Source organism: Chanodichthys erythropterus, chromosome 17, assembly GCF_024489055.1.
Source record: "Chanodichthys erythropterus isolate Z2021 chromosome 17, ASM2448905v1, whole genome shotgun sequence".
NCBI classification, from domain to species: domain Eukaryota; kingdom Metazoa; phylum Chordata; class Actinopteri; order Cypriniformes; family Xenocyprididae; genus Chanodichthys; species Chanodichthys erythropterus.
The window spans coordinates 25,297,267-25,320,493 of NC_090237.1; the positions used below are offsets into that span (position 1 = coordinate 25,297,267).

Genomic DNA, 23,227 nt, shown 5'->3' on the forward strand with positions numbered 1-23,227 from the left:
CGTTTTCATTAACGAAAAATAATATGGCATTTTACCACCATAGACAATATAATAAACAAATAATATAATGTCTATGTTTACCACCCCCTAGCGTTGGAGCGGTTATGTTGCTATAGTAACCGTGTGTTTACTCGCCGGCAGAGTGTCATCGGTCGTGTTTCAGTGAGTTGCAGGTCTGACAGGTAAGACATTTCATTTACTTTTAATGTTTTAATTCAAATTATTTAATGTTTATCTTGTTTAAAACACTGAATAGATTGTTTAAGACACGAGTTTATGGAGAAAAATGTTTGTTTGACAACAGATAACTGAAATCCTGACAGTTGTATTTCTGAATGATTAGTATTTTGTATTAGAATGTCCTTTTAGTTGTTTTTTGGCAATGGTATGGCTTTGATTCGAGTGTTTAAAACAATTTGATATTAGTTATCATATAGTCTAGTAATCATTGACCTAAATTATTTCAAAACCAAAGAATAACTTTCTTTCTCATTAGAAAAATGTCTAGGCTGATGGGACCCCCTGATAAGTTTCTACCATCTGAGTGGAAGCATGCAAACCAGGTGCATTTCAGGAGTTCGGAGGCAGAACGGGTGCACTCAGAGAGATTGGCTGCAGAGTGTCAAAGACTCATAGAGGAGAGCAACAAATATACCAAACACATGCAACAGGATGCACAAAAGAGGCTGGGTATGCAAAATACATGTGACAGGATGCAGAGAAGGTCAATGGCCTTGCATGAGATGTGCAGTAATACTGAATGTGTAATCATGACACTTAACCTTTTAAAGATGAGTGGTAGAAATGATGAAAAGAGGAAGTTATTTCAGATAGGGTTATTGATTTCCTTGATAAAGACATGTAGTTAATAAACTGGTATGCTTAGTCTTTATATTCTCCCATGAGTCATGCACCTCTTCTTCAGAGCAGAGAATCCAGGATATCAGATTCTGGAGGCAGGAACTGGAGAAGAAGTTTGAGGAGATGGTGCAGGAGATTGAAATGCTCGTCATCTTCAAGAGCCGTGTGGAAAAAGCCTTGGAGAGCTGCTCTGAGCCTCTTCAAGTGACTCTGCAATGTCTGACTGAGAGGTACTTCTCACTTTAGAGCGCAAACAGAGCAGAGGTCATTACTAAAACCAAGTGTTGAACTACATGACCAAACTGATCAAAAGTGACAGTAAAGGCTTTTACCTGTTGTTACAAAAAAAAATATATATATATATATGTCAAATAAATGAGTCCTGAAAAAATTATCAAAGATTCCACAAAAATATTGTTTTTAACACTGATAATAGCTGCATATCAGAATAATTTCTGATGGATCATGTGACACTGAAGACTGGAGTAATGATGCTGAAAATTCAGCTTTGCTGTCACAAGAATAAATTACATTTTATAGTATATTAAAAATGGAAATCAGGGTAACACTTTACTTGAAGAGGTGTGCATAAGACTGACATGACACCTTCATAATCATGACATGACACGTGTCATGAATATGAAGAAGGTTTTATGCATGTTTATTTCAACTGTCATTAAATGTCATTCGCTCAATTATGTCATTTTTAATGCAAAGATGACATTGACTGAGATGCCTTTAGCTTATTTAGCTTTATGGGTTAACATTACATTAAACTTTTGACATTGGCTATCATGAGGCCATTATAATAGTGTCATTGAATATTTTTCTGACCACTTTTTTCAGTGGTACAAATTGAACTTGTCATTAAAATGTCATTAAGTGTTAATTCTCTGTCAAATAATTTCATAACAGCGTCATGAATATTTGTCATTTCATGTTTTTTTGTTTGTTTGTTTGTTTCGTCTAACAGAAGGTCAGATAATAGACAATTTCAAATTTCTTAAAAAAGATGATACTGATATAAAATAATGGTAGCACTTTATTTTAGGGTCTTTTAACTAGTTGCTTATTACTATTAGCATGCATATTACTAGAATATTGACTATTTATTAGTAATTAATAAGCATATATTAATGCCTTATTCTGCATGACCTTATTCTAGATTCTTAATCCTACCCAATACCTAAACTTATAATTAACTATGTTTATAAGCAGTAAATTAGGAGTTTATTGAGGAAAAAGTCATAGTTAATAGTTTATATGTGTTCCCTATTATACTGAAGTGTTACCAAAATAATGTAATGTAATATTAACCCATAAAGCTAAGTAGTTTCTTAAGTTTGATAATTAATCTGCTATGTCATGTTTATGACAGGTTAAGATGTTTTGCTAATGTCAAGTTGTCATGACAAAGACACTGACAGGTTATGATGTATTGGTTTATGTCAAGTTGTTGTAACAAAGACATCTCAATCAATGTCATCTTTGCATTAAAAATGACATAATTGAGCGAATGACATTTAATGACAGTTGTCATAAACATGCATAAAACCTCCTTCATATTCATGACACGTGTCATGTCATGATTATGAAGGTATCATGCCAGTCTTATGCACACCCCTTCAAGTAAAGTGTTACCGAAATCAGTTATTTTGAATTGTAATAATGTTTAACTTTATTTTTGATTAAATAAATGCAGCCTTTAGCATAAGAGTTTCAAAAACATTTAAAAAATTTAGCGACCCCAAACATTTGAATGGTAGTGTAAGATATAAGCCACATTAACCACCCCAATTTGGATTAGACTGACGTCATTCATTACAGTTCAAACCTCTAATTTGTAGCCTAATCATGTGATATGTATGGGACATCCTCAGAGAGAAGCGTGTGGCAATTGACCTGGTGCATGATGAGGTGGAAGAAGAACTGCTGAAGGAGAAGGAAGTGATCGAGGGAGTGATGGTCCTGCTACAGCGAACACTGGAGCAGATCAATGAGCAGATCAGGTTGGTGGGACAGTGACAACTCCAAGGACTAACTTGTAAGGAATTAAATTGTCCTTGATATTTCCTATGAGAAAGTCTGTCAAACCTGTAAATGTCACAAATAATATTATAAAACAATATATTTTTCAATAATAATAATTCAGTAATTAATTTATTAAAGGGGACATATCATGAAATTCTGACTTTTTCCGTGTTTAAAGGTGCCCTAGAACTTCTTTTTAAAAGATGTAATATAAGTCTAAGGTGTCCCCTGAATGTATCTGTGAAGTTTCAGCTCAAAATACCCCATAGATTTTTTTTTATTAATTTTTTTTAACTGCCTATTTTGGGGCATCATTAACTATGCACCGATATATAGGTTGCGGCCCCTTTAATTCTCGTGCTCCCCCTCCCCCGGAGCTCGCGCTTGCCTTGAACAGCATAAACACAGTTTACACAGCTAATATAACCCTCAAAATGGATGTTCATCATGCATGCTGCATGCATACATCGGATCATGTGAGTATAGTATTTATTTGGATGTTTACATTTGATTCTGAATGAGTTTGAGGCTATGCTGCGTGGCTAAAGCTAACATTACACACTGTTGGAGAGATTTATAAAGAATGAAGTTGTGTTTATGAATTATACAGACTGCAAGTGTTTAAAAATGAAAATAGCGACGGCTCTCTTGTCTCCGTGAATACAGTAAGAAATGATGGTAACTTTAACCACATTTAACAGTACATTAGCAACATGCTAACGAAACATTTTGAAAGACAATTTACAAATATCACTAAAAATATCATGTTATCATGAATCATGTCAGTTATTATTGCTCCACCTGCCATTTTTTGCTGTTGTTCTTGCTTGCTTACCTAGTCTGATGATTCAGCTGTGCACATCCAGACGTTAATACTGGCTGCCCTTGTCTAATGGCTTGAACATGGGCTGTCATATGCAAATATTGGGGTCATACATATTAATGATCCCGACTGTTACGTAACAGTCGGTGTTATGTTGAGATTCGTCTGTTTTCCGGAGGTCTTTTAAGCAAATGAGATTTATATAAGAAGGAGGAAACAATGGAGTTTGAGACTCACTGTATGTCTTTTCCATGTACTGAACTCTTGTTATTCAACTATGCCAAGATAAATTCAATATTTAATTCTAGGGCACCTTTAAGTGCCATAATCTGGTCCCAAGTGTATATTGTGTTCAGTAAAATTCTCTCTAGTTATATAAATTTGCTCAAAACTAAATTTTAGTTTAGAAATTATTCCTGTGGCTCTTTTCAGGCTCATTCGATCAGTGAAGTACTATCTGGAAAAGGACTTGCAGGACAAATTTCATGCCGAGCGCATCGATGATTTCTGCTCTCTTCTCACTAACACGCCACCTGATTTAAACGGAGGGAATTCAAACTTTACAAGCGTTGGGTAAGATAATGTTTATGATACAGTATTTGAAATCTACTTTTGTTATATGAAGGCATTTGAATATCAAATCAGACTATTCAAATGTTAACAGATTTAGGTTTTCCAACGTCTTCCCTTTGCAAACCTATTTCCTTTACCGTTTTCAGAATTGCAGTGACTCCTGAGGAATGGGAGAACCTCTGCAACTTAAACATTAGCAAAGCTGAGAAGGAGAAGAATAACTCTCTTTCTCTGAGAGCTCTTGTGGCAAGCTTGCTAGAGCAGACTGCTGCAGACATGCGCAGACAGTATGAGGCTACAGGAAGGGCTTTTGAGCTGCGCATACAGGAGACCAAAACTGCCAAAACACAGCTTGAGAACCAGCTCAACGGGGTGAGTTGCACTTGTGGACAAGTGAATTCATGTTAAAGGGATAGTTCACTCAAAAATAAAAATTCTTTCATCCATTACTTCCCCTCATGACATCCCTGATGTATATGACTTTCTTTCCTCAGATAAACACAAAGGTTTTTAGGAAAATAATCAGTCCATATAATGCCATTGAATGGGTTGAAAGACCACACACACACAAAAATAGACTTAGAAATCGCATTCTGTAGGTAAATTAAGTAGGTACTTCATTTAAATTTGAACTTACTTTGTGACTGTTAACAAGTATGTTCTATATAGTATGAATATGGGTAATATAAATAAAATTCGGATGTATTACAGCCGCCATGTTGTTTCTGTCACATGACCTACCAGCCTCAGTTGCGTCGCTTCACTTACATTCATAAATCCTCTCCAGTGGCCTCATGGGACAGTGAAGTGTCTATCGAATGTGCACAATCTCAGGGAAGTAGTAGGACATTCAGGTACTTTTATCGCGTAAGAACTGGCGGTCCTCTGTGCTTCTGTGTTACTTCTATGCTACAGTCACTGTGGTTTTTCAAGTGTCATCCGGGTGGCGCCCATTCACTTGCATTATATGGACGCACAGAGATTTATAATTTACCTAAAAAATGTTGTTTGTGTTTATCTGAAGAAAGACAGTCATATGGGGATGGCATGAAGGTGAGTAAATGATGAGAGAATTTTTGGGTGAACTATATCCATTTACGTGTATATGTTAAGAACAACATTAATTTATTAATTTACTCATTTCTTATGTATAGGGTTTTATTCTAGTTTTTCTATATATATATATATATATATATATATATAATATATAATTTGACTAGTTTTGTATGTCCCTGTGCTCTCTCAAAGCTGCTAGCAGAGATAGCAAATCAAGAAAAGAATCTGGAGGCTCTAAAAGTGGCTATCGCAGAGAAAGAAGCTCCACTGAAAGTGGCTCAGACTCGACTGTCTGCTCGCAGCCAAAGGCCCAATGTTGAGCTCTGCCACGACCCGGCTCAAATCCAACTGCTGGCAGAGGTCAAGGAGCTCGCTAACCACATCAAGAGGTAAAGTAAAGGGTTTAAATGATACCAAACATATAAAATTTATTACATGTCCCATATGCTAGTAATTTCCCCTCTATGGCTTCTTAGACTGGCCGAGGCACTTGAACTTTCAGAGATGGAACTGAAAGCTTTAGTAAGCCGCCAGCTGAGCCTGGAGGAGGAGATCCAGGTGAAGACCAACTCTCTGTATATAGATGAGGTGGTCTGCCATCAGCTACGTCAGCCTGTCGTTATTCACAACTTCTGAACAGAGCTCATGTATGGTGGAAAGGCTAGTTAATGGAGTTTTGGAAGAAGAGTTTCCTTTAAATCATTTTAAGTTATTTTAATAGTTTCAACACAACATCTAATGTCTTTAAAAATCTCTACTGGGATGTTTCCTCTTAGAATTTGTTTGTTGCACACAGCCTATTGAAGGAGATGTTTTGATAAAATGTCTTCAAAATTAAAAAATAAAAACAAATAAAAAGATGTTCCTAAGTTACTTGGTTCTAGACTTCAAACATTCATTGATGGTTTATAAAATGTAATCATCATAATTCATTATACAGAAATGAACAAATAATGAAGTGTAAAGATATTATCAGTTTTTTAGAAATCATTTCTGTGCTAACAAAACTGGTTTCTGTATTAATCATGGGAGGGTTATCTAGTACACACATCTCTATAGTAACTATAAGAAGAAATTTCTGAAACGTGACAAAATCAGTCAGATCAAGTACAAGCACGAAGCGGATCGGAAGAAAAACTGCTGCTGTCTCTTTTGACCTCTTGAAATATTAGGTAAGCGACCATTTTAACAATTCTGAAAATAAAGGTGCAGTTGTTGTCTTTTTTCATAACTAATAATGTCAAGTAAGACTATGTATTTTATTATCGTCATAATTGTGCTTTAAACAGACATGATTTCTGTATTTCTCTCTCATTATATTAGTCTGAGATGCTGCAAACATTGCTGTTCATCTTAACTGTCCTTCAAATGATAGACTGTTATCGTTTCGGTGAGTGTTAACTTCTGTATTGTAATTTCATCATGGTCCATTTCAACATTTTCCTTTGACTTTGTTTTTAGTCATGAAAACATTTCAGATATTCAAGAATCACCATATAAAAGGCATAATTCTATTATAACCTGTTAAGTCAGATTAAATGGTTTGACTCTATTGTGTTACACATTTTTTTCTGAACTTAAGTGCCTGAAAACCTCATCATCTGCTGCACTTCTATGAGAAGTTCTACTAACTTCTACAGTTATTTATTACTTATTTTGTTCTTCCAGATTAAGAAATATAACTAGGTGTAATAAATGAAAACACAATAATCAGTAATATCAACAGCTGAAAAATAATGTTTGTCTGTTTAAGTCATTGGTTTTATCACCATATTGTAAAACTTTGAAAAAAATGAAAGTGATATATTTAACAAAACTACAGTATTGTGAAGATTTTTGTTTTTCATTTCAGACCGTGATGAACCAACTGACTTCTCCATCTTAGTAACAGAAAACTTCACTGGAGAGGCCGGTTTGTGCATCAGAGTATTCTGTTCTTTCACTGTCCCTCAAAGTGTCTCAGAACCCATTAGGAGAACCTGGTTAAAAGGAGATCCACAAAACCCAACTGCTGAAGTTCCCTGTGTTCACATTTTTGGAGATAAAGACAATGAAAGAGAATGCAGCTTTATGCTGGAAAACTTGGTTCAGGGTGAATCTGATGGTGAATACAGTTTCAAACTGGAATGGGGACAAGGGAAAGTGTATATCTTTCCTCAGACAGTAAAAATTACTGTAAAAGGTTGGTTGTGTGTTTGTATGCTTTTTTTTAAGAAACAGAAACCAAACAAATCCATTATATATATTACATTGTCTGCTGAATATTAAATTCTGATGGGCTAGAATGCATGTGTTAAAAGTGTTTAATGCACAGGTATTTCAAGTTCAAATTCATTGAAATAAAGGTTATCTTACCATGAATTTTAGATCTAATGACCTGCAGATAAAATTAACCATTATTTTTATTTGCGATATTTCGCTGCAAACAACTTGTCCATACTGGCAAGTGACCATGCATAAGCAGGAAAATAACGTAAAACTATTTAAAATGATGGAATAATAAAAATGATTAGTTATATAAATGATAGAATTCCTGATTTCAATAAATCATTGTGTTTTAAGATCTCACCGAGAAGCCAACAATAGAAGTCCCACAGCTCACCGCAGGAGAGAAGGCAGAGATAAACTGTAGAGCTCCAGGGAGTTGTGTGAATCTCAAAACAGAGATTGTATTTAAAGGGATTGAGCCTGATGAAGTTCATAGGAGGATGCATGGTGTGTCTGACTGGGATAATACACCTTCCGTATTCACTTTCCATCCTGAGCCTGAACATCACAACACTAACCTCACCTGCAGGGTAATTTTTCAAGAAAACATTTGGACCGAAAGTACCGTGATCCTCAAAGTAAGACGTATGTATCATTTCACTCATAACACATCATGAAGTGTGTTGTGGACAAATTACCCTTATAGCACTTATTAACATTAACTTATATTTATCATAATTGCCATTAAATGATAATTCATTAATAATTTCATTTCAGATGCCCCTACAATCCTTTATAGCTCCCGTTGTTTGGTGTGGGGTGATGAATTGACCTGCATGTGTGTCAGCAGTGGTTTGCCGTTACCCCAGATATACTGGCCAATTCTGAACGGTGAATATTACAGTGCTTTTTCAGCAGAGAACACCATCAGCATCATCACTGTCTCCATTGCTAGTTTCAGGAACCTCAACGCTACCATTAAATGTGTCAGTGAGAATCTCATTGGTCGGGCAGAAATGGAAATTCAGGTGCAAAATCATGCTGGGAAACCCAAAGGTAGAACACAATCATGTGTTTTACAAGCATTTTACATTTTCTGCCATTGTGCCCATATGTCTAACATCTGTATGAATTCACTATATAATTGTAGATATGGCGTATTATATGAAAATGTCCTTTATTGTTCTCTCATTTTTCTCATCTTTTAGTAAGTTGGAGTTTGTCCACCTCTTGGATATTCTTTACCCTTTCAGCTGTTGTAAATGTCATCTTCACTTGCTGTTTGACTGTCGTCCTACGGTAAGAACTTCATAAACTCAAGAAATAGATGTTAGATGGCCATTTCTATAGCATTAGGTGTTTGTATTAGTCATTAATGCCACACTTTCTACCATTACTGTTTTGACAGAAGGAGAGAAAAGCATAAACCAAAAGATGACAACCATGTCTACATGACTTCATTGAAGAGAGAGGAATCTGTGTATGAGACAATTAAAATGTCCTCAGAGAGATCTTAATGCTTGATCGACACATTACAGCTGAAATGAAGCTTTTTGTTGAGTTTGTCAAGTGGCTTTTCTTACACATTAGCATAAAAAGTGGAACAGTTAGCATGCTTATTAGCACATGCTAATGTCCTAAAACTCTGAACAACGATTGTTTTTAATGTCATTTTTACTTCATGCCAGAAAAATGCTTTAAAAAACAGTTTTAGAAAAGATTTGTAATTTTTATGTTAAGACTTTAATTTTAATTAAAACTTGAGATTAATAAAATGTCTTATGTTTTCTTTTGATAGTTTCAACGCAACATTTCATGCCTTTAAAAATGACTTTTAAGATAGAAAGTTGTTGACAAATTTAAACTGTTAAATTCGGATCTGCTAGGTAGTTTCTTCTGAAATGTAAACGGTAAAATCATTTCACTGCTAGAAAATGTTTGGTTTAATAATAGGGTTAGAATTGTTGCACATTTCCAGATAAATGGATTTTGATGCACAAATAAATGTAAAGAGAATCACAAAAATGAAAGTCATTCAAAAATAAATAGAATGAGATGCACATATATATATGCAGGAGTTTCACAAAAATGAATTAGATTCAGGAATAAATAAGAAATTTACAAATAAAAAAGTATCTACAAATATGTTTTTATGTCACAAACACAACATTGCCTGGCATTCATTTATTTGTGTATTGCTTTCTTTATATTTGTGGATGGCTTCCTCTGCATTTGTGGATCTGCTGCATCTGGTATTACTGATCATGATGCTTGGGATCTATGAATTACCATAATTTGTATAATCCTATGAGTTTATCTTGATTAACTGATCCTGATAGAAATATAAAGAGTGTTTTAACCACACAAACAGCACTTAAGTGTAAAAAACGTGATTGGGTCATAGACTGTAAAAAAAAGAAAGAAAAAAAAAGATGGACACTTCGTGCTCACTACTGCGCAGACACAGGCTCCAAGTTCACTACGCGCAGTCTCGAGACTCAAGATGTCAGCGTCGTATTGGCACACTGACGGCTTCAGTTACTACTACAATGGAAGAGAGTGAATGTGCGTCATCCATCTTTCTTTCTTTTTTACAGTCTATGGTCTTGATGCTAGAAGTGTTTCAAAATCCACAAACGCATGATGTGATCCACAGCAAATGCACAGAAGGAGATTTACAAATGAATGCCAGGCAGAGTTGTGTTTGTGACACTAAACAAATTTTTAATTTGCAAATCTCATTTTATTTGTGAATTTGATTCATTTTTCTAAAACTCTTTCAATTTATGTGTGGATCTTAATATATTTATTTGTGAATTTGATTCATTTTTGTTAAGCTCTTTACATTTATTTGTGTGTTTCAGTCTATTTTTTAATACATTTAATGAAACGGCCAGTCAGCGTCTATTTCTTGAGTTTATGAAGTTCTTACTGTTGGACAACAATCAAACAGGAAGCAAAATGAAATTTACAACAGCTGAAAGGGTAAAGAATATCCAAGAGGTGGACAAACTCCAACTTACTAAAAATGAGAGAAGAATACAGAAATTTTCACACAAGAATCCATCTCCAGAATGATATTGAAGTCATACAGATGTTTGACATATGGGCACTATGGCAGAAAATGTAGAATGCTTGTAAAACGTGTGCTTTTTGTCCTGCCTACCTTTGGGTTTCTCAGCATGATTGTGCACTGTCCAAACAATAAGATTCACACTGGAACATTCAATGAATAATGGAGTGATGGAACAAAAATAACCCAATAAGGAATAGGTGGTGTACCACAAATATTGACATCACTACCGCTGCACATAGCGATGAGTTGCTGAAACTGGCGACAGATCTAAATCAAGAAAAACAGCACCAATCTGATCGCAATTAAAACTGCTGTCACGTCAGGTTATATGAGCTCTTCAAAATCGGGTAAGTGATCATTTATTTCAACATTATTTTAACAGTTCTAGTAATTAAAATCATACAGGCCCTATACAGTTATTTTCTTTGCTATGAATGATTTTGCAGCTTCCTCAAAAATGTTATTACCAAAATACTCATTTTCTTATTTTCTTCAGCTGTATATGTCAAACACAAATAGCCCTCAACATACTTGCGTACTTTTATTATTGTCATATTTGTGCAAAATGTTTAACCAGACCTGGTTTCCATTGACTATGTTTGTTTCATCACATTAGTCTGAGATGTTGCAAACACTGCTGTTCATTTTGACTGTCGTCAGAATGAAAAACTGCGCAAATTTACGTGAGTGCTAACTTTTACATTATTTTTTGTTATAAATTTGATTACTCCGATTCAGCTGTTTTTGTTGTAGTTTTCAACATTTATTTTTCAGTTCTCACCCATGACTGTGATCAAAGTTACATAAGTTACTAAGAATACAACATTGTAGATTTTGTATAGATTAACTCACAAATAGCCAAAACGAGGAAAGTAAAGTGAACAGAAGCTGCCTGTTTTACTTTAGTGTAGTGTAGGCCTACTTTAACAAGACTAGTGTCTGGATATTTAGTTATTTTTTTACTAGACGTTTCTCATAAAAGTGAGTTTTGAGCTCTGGATGCAACCCAGTCTCATATGAAAACGTATCCTGACTACGTTGGTCCAAAGTGCAAAACGTAGAGGGGTTACAATAATGGCCCTTAAATTGTATGACTGTTACATTTTTTTTTTGCCTATTGTTTTGCGTCCAAGTCACGTGACTTTAGAGAGCCCGGCCGTGAGAACAAAAAACATGGCGGACATTTCTCTACTTTTTAGTGAAAAAACAATATTTGGAGTTAGTTTCTGCATAAAAATAAGTTTTGATTACATTTTTAGCGAGAAATATATATTCTATTTTCATAATATTCACTCAGTGAATGTACATAATCACTCGCTTGCGCGTTGTTGCAAAGATTTTTCTGATCTCGCCAGAATAATGTGAAACTGCTACGTTTTGGTTGCTATGAACAATATTTTATTTTCTGCATCAAAATAAGGTTTGATTACATTTTAAGCAAAAAATATATATTATTTATTTTCATAATATTCACTCAGTGAATGTACATAATCACTCGCTTGCGCGTTGTTGCAAAGATTTATCTGATCTCGCCAGAATAATGTGAAACTGCTACGTTTTGGTTGCTATGAACAATATTTTGAGTTAGTTTCTGCATAAAAATAAGGTTTGATTACATTTTTAGCGAGAAATATATATTCTATTTTCATAATATTCACTCAGTGAATGTCAACCCGTTCTCACTCCTGACCGTTCTCACGCTGAAGAAGTCTCCTTCAGAACACATCGCGATATTTGGCATCAGTTCGCGTGTGCTGGATGTTGGTAAGTAGTCGTAAATACGCTGTTCTAATGTTTGATATAATGTCTTTTCTGTTTGCAGATATTAATCAGATTAACGTTAGCTCCCTCATGTTCAGTCACTGCATTATATCTGTCACCTCCGCTGAGGTTTTGCTTTTCATTGCTTTCTATATTAAATACTAAACTAGGGTGATTAAACACTGTCACGTGACGTGCAATATATTGCACAATATAACATATTCATATCAGTTTCAAAGTAGTACAAGTGTAGTTTCAAAATGGTATTTGTTGTAGAAGCACGGTAAAAAACAACACTTACCATGCTTTTTACCACAGTATTGGTCGTTTTAATGTGATTTTTGTTGTAAATACAGAGTGACCACAACACTTATCATGCTTTTAATGCCTAATAATGTTAAATCCAAAAACTGTAAGGTCAATAAGAACTTCTTTCCTATATATATTTATATATAAACCTATATATTATAAATAATGATATTTTCTTTTCTCTTGTTTTAGCTGAAAAGACAAAAAGGGCCTTTCGGAAATGGATGAAGGAGACAGAAAGCTGCAAAGGCAAATAATTGCAATGGTATGTGTGTGTTGCTTTTAACCCTTTATCAAACATTTTATCAAGCATTTGTTAAATAGTCTCACAGTAAATTAAAATTAAAGTCAAATCCTGTACATATTTATCACCTTATTTGTAAATCAGTTGTGCCCCTTCTTGGACAGTTGGACGTCCCACACATAAAAGTTTATATTAATTCCATTGAATTCTTTAAAATGATTACAGATTGGGCCCAAAATGTTCCAATGATACATGATGTCTCTCTGCACCTCATAACTACCTCTGTTTGCAAGAGTGGAAATTATCATTTGACTTGTCACATGACATCAGATATTCGATTATTTTGTCATAATCAAAATAATTGAATATCTGATGTCTATTCAATATCTAATCAGTTACACTGCTGATAATGTCCTGCTTGCATGTGAAACATGTTATTTTTTTATTTTTATTTTTTATTTTTTAAAATATGAATATAGCTTGCTATACTTTTAATCATGGAAATGCCCACACATCAGTGAACTTATTACATAAATGCATTTAACATTTAATTGTGCAACACTCTTTACAGAAGGAAATCCTACGGTTATGTATGAACTCACAAGTGCAAGATCATCATCAAGTGCTGTGCTAGGCACATTGGGTAACAAGTGTCCTCCAACGTATCCAATCTGTGACCACATTCTCCACATCTTCCCATGGGACACCAACATTCTTCAGGCCTTCGTTTCCATGTCTTCCCCTGCATTCTCCTGGTGGTGTCCACTTCATATCTGTCTTTGGGTGTTGTTGTTTGGTCATGCTTAGGGTGTGTCCAGGGAGGTGCACCCTTCACTCTGTCACAGTTTTTAAAAGTCTTCACGTGGACTCCTCCTTATGATCTCCTTGAAACGTGCAGAACCAATATTGAAAATAGTAATTTATCTTTTTCCATATTCTTGCCTTTACCAAAGAAGCACCAGTGCTCATCCGGAGTTTTGGTAAAAGTTCTAGTAATGCTGCGACTATAGTCAAATATGTATTTCTGCATGTGTGTATAGCAGGTGTTTGTCCGAACAATTGAAGTTAGTGAGAGTGTTCAGGAAAACCCTCTGAGAACAATCAATATTTATTTAATTCTGTTTGGTGCTGATATAGAGTATTACAGAAATGACACATTGACATTCTGGACATTATTCTGTGAGTTTGTTACCTCTTCATTTAGATGGACTTGAAAATGTCTTGCATTTTGTTTCATTAAACCTTTTTTTACAGTGTCACTATAGTAAATGTCCACCTTAACTACATCTATGGTATCATTATATCAGTACCTGGATAATGTAAATGTAACATACCCATGAATGTATTTTATAGAAGCATTTTATTGCTGAAAATATTTAACATTTATAAAATGCATTAACTATTTGAATTTGCCTTTCATTTAGTTACAGTAAAAGTGAACAATAAACACAATATTATATTGTATTAAAGTTGAGAATGTAAAATGTTATTTTTTCCCCCCTATTCTTTAAAGAAACATATTTTCACATGGAATTTTATCTCATCTCTTGGTTTGTAAAAATAATACTTCATCATATCGATTTGTGTAGTTATATTTCACTATAATAGATTGCGTCTGTAACTGGATATATTTTTTTCTCACAATTAACTGATTTTTATACTGTTGTGCAGTAGTTTGGGGCCTACATTTGTCTTTGACACTACATATTGGAATATGATTACAAAATCGAGTACATTCATTATGCTTTTATTTATATTTATTTTAATTCCAAGAGTTCAAATGGTGAAGAATGGTATAAATAAGTGATTAAATGTATACCTTTAATATACTACATATCTACTGTAAATGTTAGAAGCACTTTAGTAGATGCAATTATATCTCTTTCAAATATATTTATGCATCAGTTTAAAACACAAAGGAGTCTTTCGTTGTAAAATGTGATTTTTATCATATTTAATTAGATTAATTATATATTTAAGGAATCTTTCTCGTCAGCCGGAACCGAAGGAGATCTGTCGTCATTTACCATAAATGGACAAGTAAGCGTGACGCATCTGTTCAGCTGTGTTGTGATTGGCTGTGACTCTATCGCAGAACTCGCTGTGATTGGACTACCTTTCAACCCATATAAAACGGCGCTTTATCTTACAAAGTTTGTTTTAGTGTGAATATTACGTTACTCATACATTAAGTTAACTATAAAGTGTTTCCATGTTGTGAGAAATTACTCCTTTACCGAGATCCCAACCCTAACCCTAGCTTCTCAATGAACTACAGCGCCATGTTTCCCGTTCATTGATAGAATGACAGAGACATATGGGTAATGTAGTTTAAAACGTTTAGTAAAGAAATGATAAATGTTAAAATAATAAGATCTTTAATGGACAACTCGATATTTAAATATGTTTATTGTGCAAACATTTATTACATATATGAGGGACAGGCTGAAATGTAATATTTTACTGTAATCACTATTAAAAAACCTTTATGCCAGCTTTCCATGTATGTCTGAAAACTGTGCCCAACATTATTTAGTAATCATAGCATAAGCAGTTGTCCTGTTGATTTTCTCTTTGATACGCTAACCGGACTTTGAGTTACAGCCATTTGAAATGTGCATTTTTTTGCTCTTCCAGGGGCCGGTACTGGCCCCTTGGGGGTGGAAGGGCATTAAAATCTACACAGGTGTGTACTCCTCATCATGGATAACAAACTTTGTTGAATCACATTTAAATATTGGAGTATTTTATCATTTCCTCATTTTCCATTCTAACATCATGCTTGTATAGGTTTTTGATGGGTATTGTGAGACCATCTGATGAAATATGGAAATATTATAACAAAATGTTGTAATACAATAATAATAATAATAATAATAATAATAATTGATTAATTGAATAGTAGTTGATTATTTCTTTGCTTTTTTTTTGTATGAACACCAATAAATATAATGGATGAACCCACAACTTGCCATTATCCAGCTGCCAGTGTTGGCAGTAAACTAAAAACTATTTATATTTACACTTCACTATTACTGTTACACAAGGATAATGCACTATTCAGTAAAATAAGAAACTGTGCCAAAATGTCATTATCACCCCCTCTTCTTGCTCCTCACATGCCTGACATCAGTAATGTCCAGCTGTCATTTTGAATGCAGTAGTAGATGTACCAGAATGATCAACATCGATCTTCTTCAACTCTGCTTGAAGTGTTTGTATCAGTATAACCCACTGCAGCCTCTCTTTATTCACATTCCTTCCCTTTATTTATCTGGAAACTGCCATCCTTGTCACAACATGAAAGTATATGCAACTTTTGGTGCATTGTTGTCCCAAATATCATGAATTAGATCGAAAATATTTATGTAATATATATTTATGTATTAATAAGTAAAACAATCATGGAAATTATATGTCATTTTTTTAAATTATGAAATAAACTCAGCTTAGTTAAATTGTATTTACTCTACCAAACACCACGTTCATCATAATTTATTACACAACACTTTATTGGAGGATACAGCATAAGGTTGAAATTTGCATAAAGACAAATGAGATTCAAGATAAATAAAAACGTGTCTTCAAAAATACGTTAACGTCATAATAATCCATTCACAGACTTTACTCCTATTGCACAAATGAGCGCCACAGAATCCCATCCAGTCAACTATGATCCAGAAAACAGATTTGATATTGAGTTTAAAATAAAGATTCATTATCACAGCTGAACTGGGTTCTTGCTCTTCCCTGTACATGTCTCTATCATGTTCATGTTCTTCTTCTTCTAAACAGTTTGTTCAGTTGTACTCTACAGTACAACTAATGACCAGAAGATGTGATCACTGATGTGCTGTAGCTTTTTCTCAACCAGAGGAAGAAGTCTTAACATCCCATTGTCAGGCGTTCTTCAGTCCTGGTCTAAAAGTAAAACAAAAAAACACAGACAATTCAAGTTAAGTAGTTTAATGGACAGCCAGGTCAGCTTATGTTCTGCATGATTTAAACAGTGGTGGGCTACTCTGGCCCTCAGCGTCCACGGTCCTGTAGATTTAGCCTCAACCTCAAACCCAACTGCCTATAACTGTCTATAAGTACACCTGAAGACTTTGGTTAAAATTTTCAGGTGTGCTCAATTATGGTTGGAGGTAAACTCTCCACCTCAAAAAGGAGACAGCAAAAGGGCTAGAGTTGCCTGTTCCTGATTTAACTTTACAAAACAGCAGTACATAATATATATATTATAATAAAAATGCAGCACAGACTGTAAGCTAAGTACTGAACAAAAACTGTTTTACCCATATTAACAGCAACCTGTTTTAAAAGATCTTTTAGAAAGGCATGCTCTCTTTTGAGCCTTGATTTCTTTCAGGACAACATACTCTTCTGTTTCTTGTTTCAAGAGCATAATTTGGTCAAAAACCAAGTGATAACCTGTACAATGTAAAATTGTTAAAATACTGCAATAAAAACTTTAAGGCAAGAATTAAGAATAGGCACAGGACTTACCGTACTCATGAAGAAGCCATGGCCATGCATAGTTTCTGCCTCTTGTGTTCCTCCGTAGCTGCACATCAGTCGTTTTTCCTCTAGGATCTTCTGTTAGTGACTTCACTTGCTATCTGTTTTAAAACACAAATACAATGTTTTAGGTCTGTGCAGTATAAGGCCTTATTTCAAGCCAAAAAAAGTATTACACATAATTTAAAGAACATTTACTATTTAATTCCTATTATACTATATTATATTATATTAACTCATTATCTTCCAAAGCTTCCCTGTCTGCTTTTATCTAAAAAAACAAACAAACAAACAGACAAAAAAAAACAGAAGGAACAGTTTTTAAGAACTTTTTAAGAACTTAATAGTCCTTTGAGAGAACAACATTAAATTCTGTACTACATATTACAGCATTGCCTCAACACAAGACATACCAATGGACTTCTGTCTTCTTTGGGCATGAGATGGTCATGTTCCTTCCTCACCCTAAACAAAGGACTTCGATGAGCTTGCTTTGATATAAGGACTGGTCTTCCTTCTCTGCACAGAAAAACAAGAAAGTCTCTACTTACTCTGTGTGCAATTACTCTTGTTCTTAAAACATACAAATTGAGACAGTTATAAATAAGTTAATTTACCATACCATCCAGGAGAGCATTTGATGAGTAAATACTGATTTAAATATCTAGAAACTTTACCTGGAAAGGGCTGATCACGGCAGGTTTGCAGCGACTCACTAGTAGCTCTTGTGAGGGTCGGCTCTTAAAAGAGCTGTTGAGTTTGATGTTGTAGAGATCCTAAAAAGAAGGACTAAGTAATCTGCAAGTAATCCTGCAAGACAGAAAGGAAGGTAAATTTATTACATCACATTCAAGTTGTCAATTTACACATAACTGTAGGATTTCCTTCTGTAAAGAGTGTTGCATAATTAAATGTTAAATGCATTTATGTAATAAGTTCACTGATATGTGGGCATTTCCATGATTAAACATATGTCTTTAATAGCAAGCTATATTTATATTTAAAAGAATAAATAAATAAATAACATGTTTCACATGCAAGCAGGACATTATCAGCAGTGTAACTGATTAGATATTGAATAGACATCAGATATTCAATTATTTTGATTATGACAAAATAATCGAATATCTGATGTCATGTGACAAGTCAAATGATAATTTCCACTCTTGCAAACAGAGGTAGTTATGAGGTGCAGAGAGACATCATGTATCATTGGAACATTTTGGGCCCAATCTGTAATCATTTTAAAGAATTCAATGGAATTAATATAAACTTTTATGTGTGGGACGTCCAACTGTCCAAGAAGGGGCACAACTGATTTACAAATAAGGTGATAAATATGTACAGGATTTGACTTTAATTTTAATTTACTGTGAGACTATTTAACAAATGCTTGATAAAATGTTTGATAAAGGGTTAAAAGCAACACACACATACCATTGCAATTATTTGCCTTTGCAGCTTTCTGTCTCCTTCATCCATTTCCGAAAGGCCCTTTTTGTCTTTTCAGCTAAAACAAGAGAAAAGAAAATATCATTATTTATAATATATAGGTTTATATATAAATATATATAGGAAAGAAGTTCTTATTGACCTTACAGTTTTTGGATTTAACATTATTAGGCATTAAAAGCATGATAAGTGTTGTGGTCACTCTGTATTTACAACAAAAATCACATTAAAACGACCAATACTGTGGTAAAAAGCATGGTAAGTGTTGTTTTTTACCGTGCTTCTACAACAAATACCATTTTGAAACTACACTTGTACTACTTTGAAACTGATATGAATATGTTATATATATTGTGCAATATATTGCACGTCACGTGACAGTGTTTAATCACCCTAGTTTAGTATTTAATATAGAAAGCAATGAAAAGCAAAACCTCAGCGGAGGTGACAGATATAATGCAGTGACTGAACATGAGGGAGCTAACGTTAATCTGATTAATATCTGCAAACAGAAAAGACATTATATCAAACATTAGAACAGCGTATTTACGACTACTTACCAACATCCAGCACACGCGAACTGATGCCAAATATCGCGATGTGTTCTGAAGGAGACTTCTTCAGCGTGAGAACGGTCAGGAGTGAGAACGGGTTGACATTCACTGAGTGAATATTATGAAAATAGAATATATATTTCTCGCTAAAAATGTAATCAAACCTTATTTTTATGCAGAAACTAACTCAAAATATTGTTCATAGCAACCAAAACGTAGCAGTTTCACATTATTCTGGCGAGATCAGATAAATCTTTGCAACAACGCGCAAGCGAGTGATTATGTACATTCACTGAGTGAATATTATGAAAATAAATAATATATATTTTTTGCTTAAAATGTAATCAAACCTTATTTTGATGCAGAAAATAAAATATTGTTCATAGCAACCAAAACGTAGCAGTTTCACATTATTCTGGCGAGATCAGATAAATCTTTGCAACAACGCGCAAGCGAGTGATTATGTACATTCACTGAGTGAATATTATGAAAATAAATAATATATATTTTTTGCTTAAAATGTAATCAAACCTTATTTTGATGCAGAAACTAACTCAAAATATTGTTCATAGCAACCAAAACGTAGCAGTTTCACATTATTCTGGCGAGATCAGATAAATCTTTGCAACAACGCGCAAGCGAGTGATTATGTACATTCACTGAGTGAATATTATGAAAATAAAATATATATATTTTGCTTAAAATGTAATCAAACCTTATTTTGATGCAGAAAATAAAATATTGTTCATAGCAACCAAAACGTAGCAGTTTCACATTATTCTGGCGAGATCAGAAAAATCTTTGCAACAACGCGCAAGCGAGTGATTATGTACATTCACTGAGTGAATATTATGAAAATAGAATATATATTTCTCGCTAAAAATGTAATCAAAACTTATTTTTATGCAGAAACTAACTCCAAATATTGTTTTTTCACTAAAAAGTAGAGAAACGTCCGCCATGTTTTTTGTTCTCACGGCCGGGCTCTCTAAAGTCACGTGACTTGGACGCAAAACAATAGGCAAAAAAAAATGTAACAGTCATACAATTTAAGGGCCATTATTGTAACCCCTCTACGTTTTGCACTTTGGACCAACGTAGTCAGGATACATTTTCATATGAGACTGGGTTGCTGGATGACAATGTAGGATAAAGATTATGTATATACATTTCTGCAAAACTTTGCTGATATAAATTAACTGATAAATTTAAAAGATTAGACAAATATAAGAGACAAATAATTATACTTAACTCCACAGTCTGTCTGATATCTTGCTTTAATTTTGGTTTTTCATTTTAGGCCCTGATGAACCGACTAACTTCTCCATTAGTGTACAAGATAACTTCACTGGAGAGGCCGGTTTGTGCATCAGAGTATACTGTTTTTTCACTGTTCCTCAAAGTGTCTCAGAACCCATTAGGAGAACATGGTTTAAAGGAGATCCACAAAACCCAACTGTTGAAGTTCCTTGTATGACCAGGAATATATACATACCTGGTGAGACAGAGTGCAGCTTTATGCTAAACAACTTGGTTCAGGGTGAATCTGATGGTGAATACAGATTGAAACTGGAGTGGGGACAAGGAAAAGTGTATATCTTTCCTCAGACAATAAAAATTACTGTGAAAGGTGTGTTTATATGCTTTTCACAGAGAAACATACAAATCCAAATTAGTTTATAGCATTTCTGATTCCAATAAATAATTGTGTTTTAGAGCTCACCCAGAAACCAACTATAAACGTCCCACAACTCACAGCAGGAAAGAAGGCAGAGATATCCTGCAAAGTTCCAGATGATTGTATGAATCCCTCAGCAGATATTGTATGGGACGGGATTGAGCCTGATAAAATTAATCATAAAGGTTCTGGAGTGCCTGGCTGGGAAAAGCGCTTTTCAATAATGACTTTCCATCCTGAGCCTGAACATCACAATACTAAGCTCACCTGCACAGTCATTTTTCAAAAAAGCATACGGACTGAAAGTACTGTGATCCTTGAAGTAAGATGTATGTATCATTTCATATAACATCATAAATTCAAATTTTACATACACTACCATTCAAAAGTTTGGGATCGGTAAGATGTTTAATGTTTTAAAAGAAGTTTTGTCTGCTCACCTAGGCTGCATTTATTTAATTAAAAATAAAATAAAAACCGCAATATTGTGAAATATTATTACAATTTAAAATAATTGTTTTCTATTTGAATATATTTTACAATTTATTCCTGTGATGGCGAAGCTGAATTTTCAGCATCATTACTCCAGTCTTCAGTGTCACATGATCCTTCATAAATCATCCTAATATGCTGATTTGCTGCTCAAGAAACATTTAATGTGTACAATTGTACAGAATATATGTGTACAATATTTTTTTTTTCAGGATTATTTGATGAATAGAAAGTTCAAAAGAACAGTGTTTATTTAAAATATAATCTTTTGTAACATTATAAATGTATTTACTATCACTTTTGATCGATTTAATGGATCCTTGCTGAATAAAAGTATTAATTTCTTTCATTTCTTTTCAAAAAAATTAAAATTAAAATTCTTACTGACCCAAAACCTTGGAACAGTAGTGTTACAGTAGCTTTGTATTTCAGATAAATGCTGTTCTTTTGAACTTTCTATTCATCAAGGAATCCTGAAAAAAAAGTACACAACTGTTTTCAACATTAAAAATAATCATAAATGTTTATTGAGCAGCAGATCAGCATATTAGAATGATTTCTGAAGGATCATGTGACACTGAAGACTGGAGTAACAATGCTGAAAATTCAGCTTTGCATCACAGGAATAAATTACTTTGTCAAATATATTCAAATAGAAAAGTTATTTTAAATTGTAATAATCTTTCACAATATTGCGGTTTTTATTTTATTTTTAATAAAAAAATGTGGTGAGCAGATGAAAGTTCTTTTAAAATCATTAAAAATCTTACCGATCCCAAACTTTTGCACAGTGGTGTACATTGATGAAGACCATCTTTTTAAGAAATAAATTTATAATTTTTCTTCAGATGCCCCTAAAATCCTGAATAGCTCCCGTTGTTTGGTGTGGGGTGATGAATTGACCTGCATGTGTGTCAGCAGTGGTTTGCCATTACCCCAGATATACTGGCCAATTCTGAACGGTGAATATTACAGTGCTTTTTCAGCAGAGAACACCATCAGCATCATCACTGTCTCCATTGCTAGTTTCAGGAACCTCAACGCTACCATTAAATGTGTCAGTGAGAATCTCATTGGTCGGGCAGAAATGGAAATTCAGGTGCAAAATCATGCTGGGAAACCCAAAGGTAGAACACAATCATGTGTTTTACAAGCATTTTACATTTTCTGCCATTGTGCCCATATGTCTAACATCTGTATGAATTCACTATATAAATGTAGATATGGCGAATTATTTGAAAATGTCCTTTATTGTTCTCTCATTTTTCTCATCTTTTAGTAAGTTGGAGTTTGTCCACCTCTTGGATATTCTTTACCCTTTCAGCTGTTGTAAATGTCATCTTCACTTGCTGTTTGACTGTCGTCCTACGGTAAGAACTTCATAAACTCAAGAAATAGATGTTAGATGGCCATTTCTATAGCATTAGGTGTTTGTATTGGTCATTAATGCCACACATTCTACCATTACTGTTTTGACAGAAGGAGAGAAAAGCATAAACCAAAAGATGACAACCATATCTACATGACTTCATTGAAGAGAGAGGAATCTGTGTATGAGATTATTAAAATGTCCTCAGAGAGATCTTAA

At 34.1% G+C, this 23,227-nt stretch overlaps 2 protein-coding genes and 1 long non-coding RNA gene across 4 annotated transcripts; 2 read left to right on the plus strand and 1 right to left on the minus strand.

Moving 5' to 3' along the window:
* Window positions 1–110: 110 nt before the first annotated feature.
* Window positions 111–6,540, plus strand: tekt1 (tektin 1). 2 transcript variants are annotated; one of them, XM_067366165.1, is made up of 8 exons: window positions 111–182; window positions 497–690; window positions 926–1,091; window positions 2,742–2,870; window positions 4,148–4,288; window positions 4,435–4,660; window positions 5,537–5,733; window positions 5,821–6,540. In XM_067366165.1, the coding sequence occupies exons 2-8, from the start codon at window positions 501–503 to the stop codon at window positions 5,978–5,980; spliced, it is 1,209 nt and encodes a 402-aa protein (XP_067222266.1). In that variant the 5' UTR covers window positions 111–182; window positions 497–500; the 3' UTR covers window positions 5,981–6,540. The 2 variants fall into 2 exon arrangements, with proteins under 2 accessions (XP_067222266.1, XP_067222267.1); XM_067366166.1 differs by lacking the exon at window positions 111–182 and having other exon boundaries at window positions 543–690; window positions 931–1,091.
* A 71-nt stretch (window positions 6,541–6,611) lies between these two features.
* Window positions 6,612–23,227, plus strand: LOC137004196 (vascular cell adhesion protein 1-like). The gene is made up of 11 exons (XM_067364392.1): window positions 6,612–6,734; window positions 7,197–7,526; window positions 7,907–8,197; window positions 8,330–8,608; window positions 8,761–8,851; window positions 8,964–9,064; window positions 20,770–21,099; window positions 21,186–21,476; window positions 22,488–22,766; window positions 22,919–23,009; window positions 23,119–23,227. The coding sequence occupies exons 1-11, from the start codon at window positions 6,674–6,676 to the stop codon at window positions 23,225–23,227; spliced, it is 2,253 nt and encodes a 750-aa protein (XP_067220493.1). The 5' UTR covers window positions 6,612–6,673.
* On the minus strand, window positions 16,429–19,459 carry LOC137005323 (uncharacterized). Its single transcript, XR_010892229.1, has 5 exons — window positions 18,901–19,459; window positions 18,141–18,273; window positions 17,877–17,982; window positions 17,452–17,564; window positions 16,429–16,863 (listed from the first exon to the last, which is right to left on the minus strand). It is a non-coding gene; the product is annotated as an uncharacterized lncRNA (long non-coding RNA).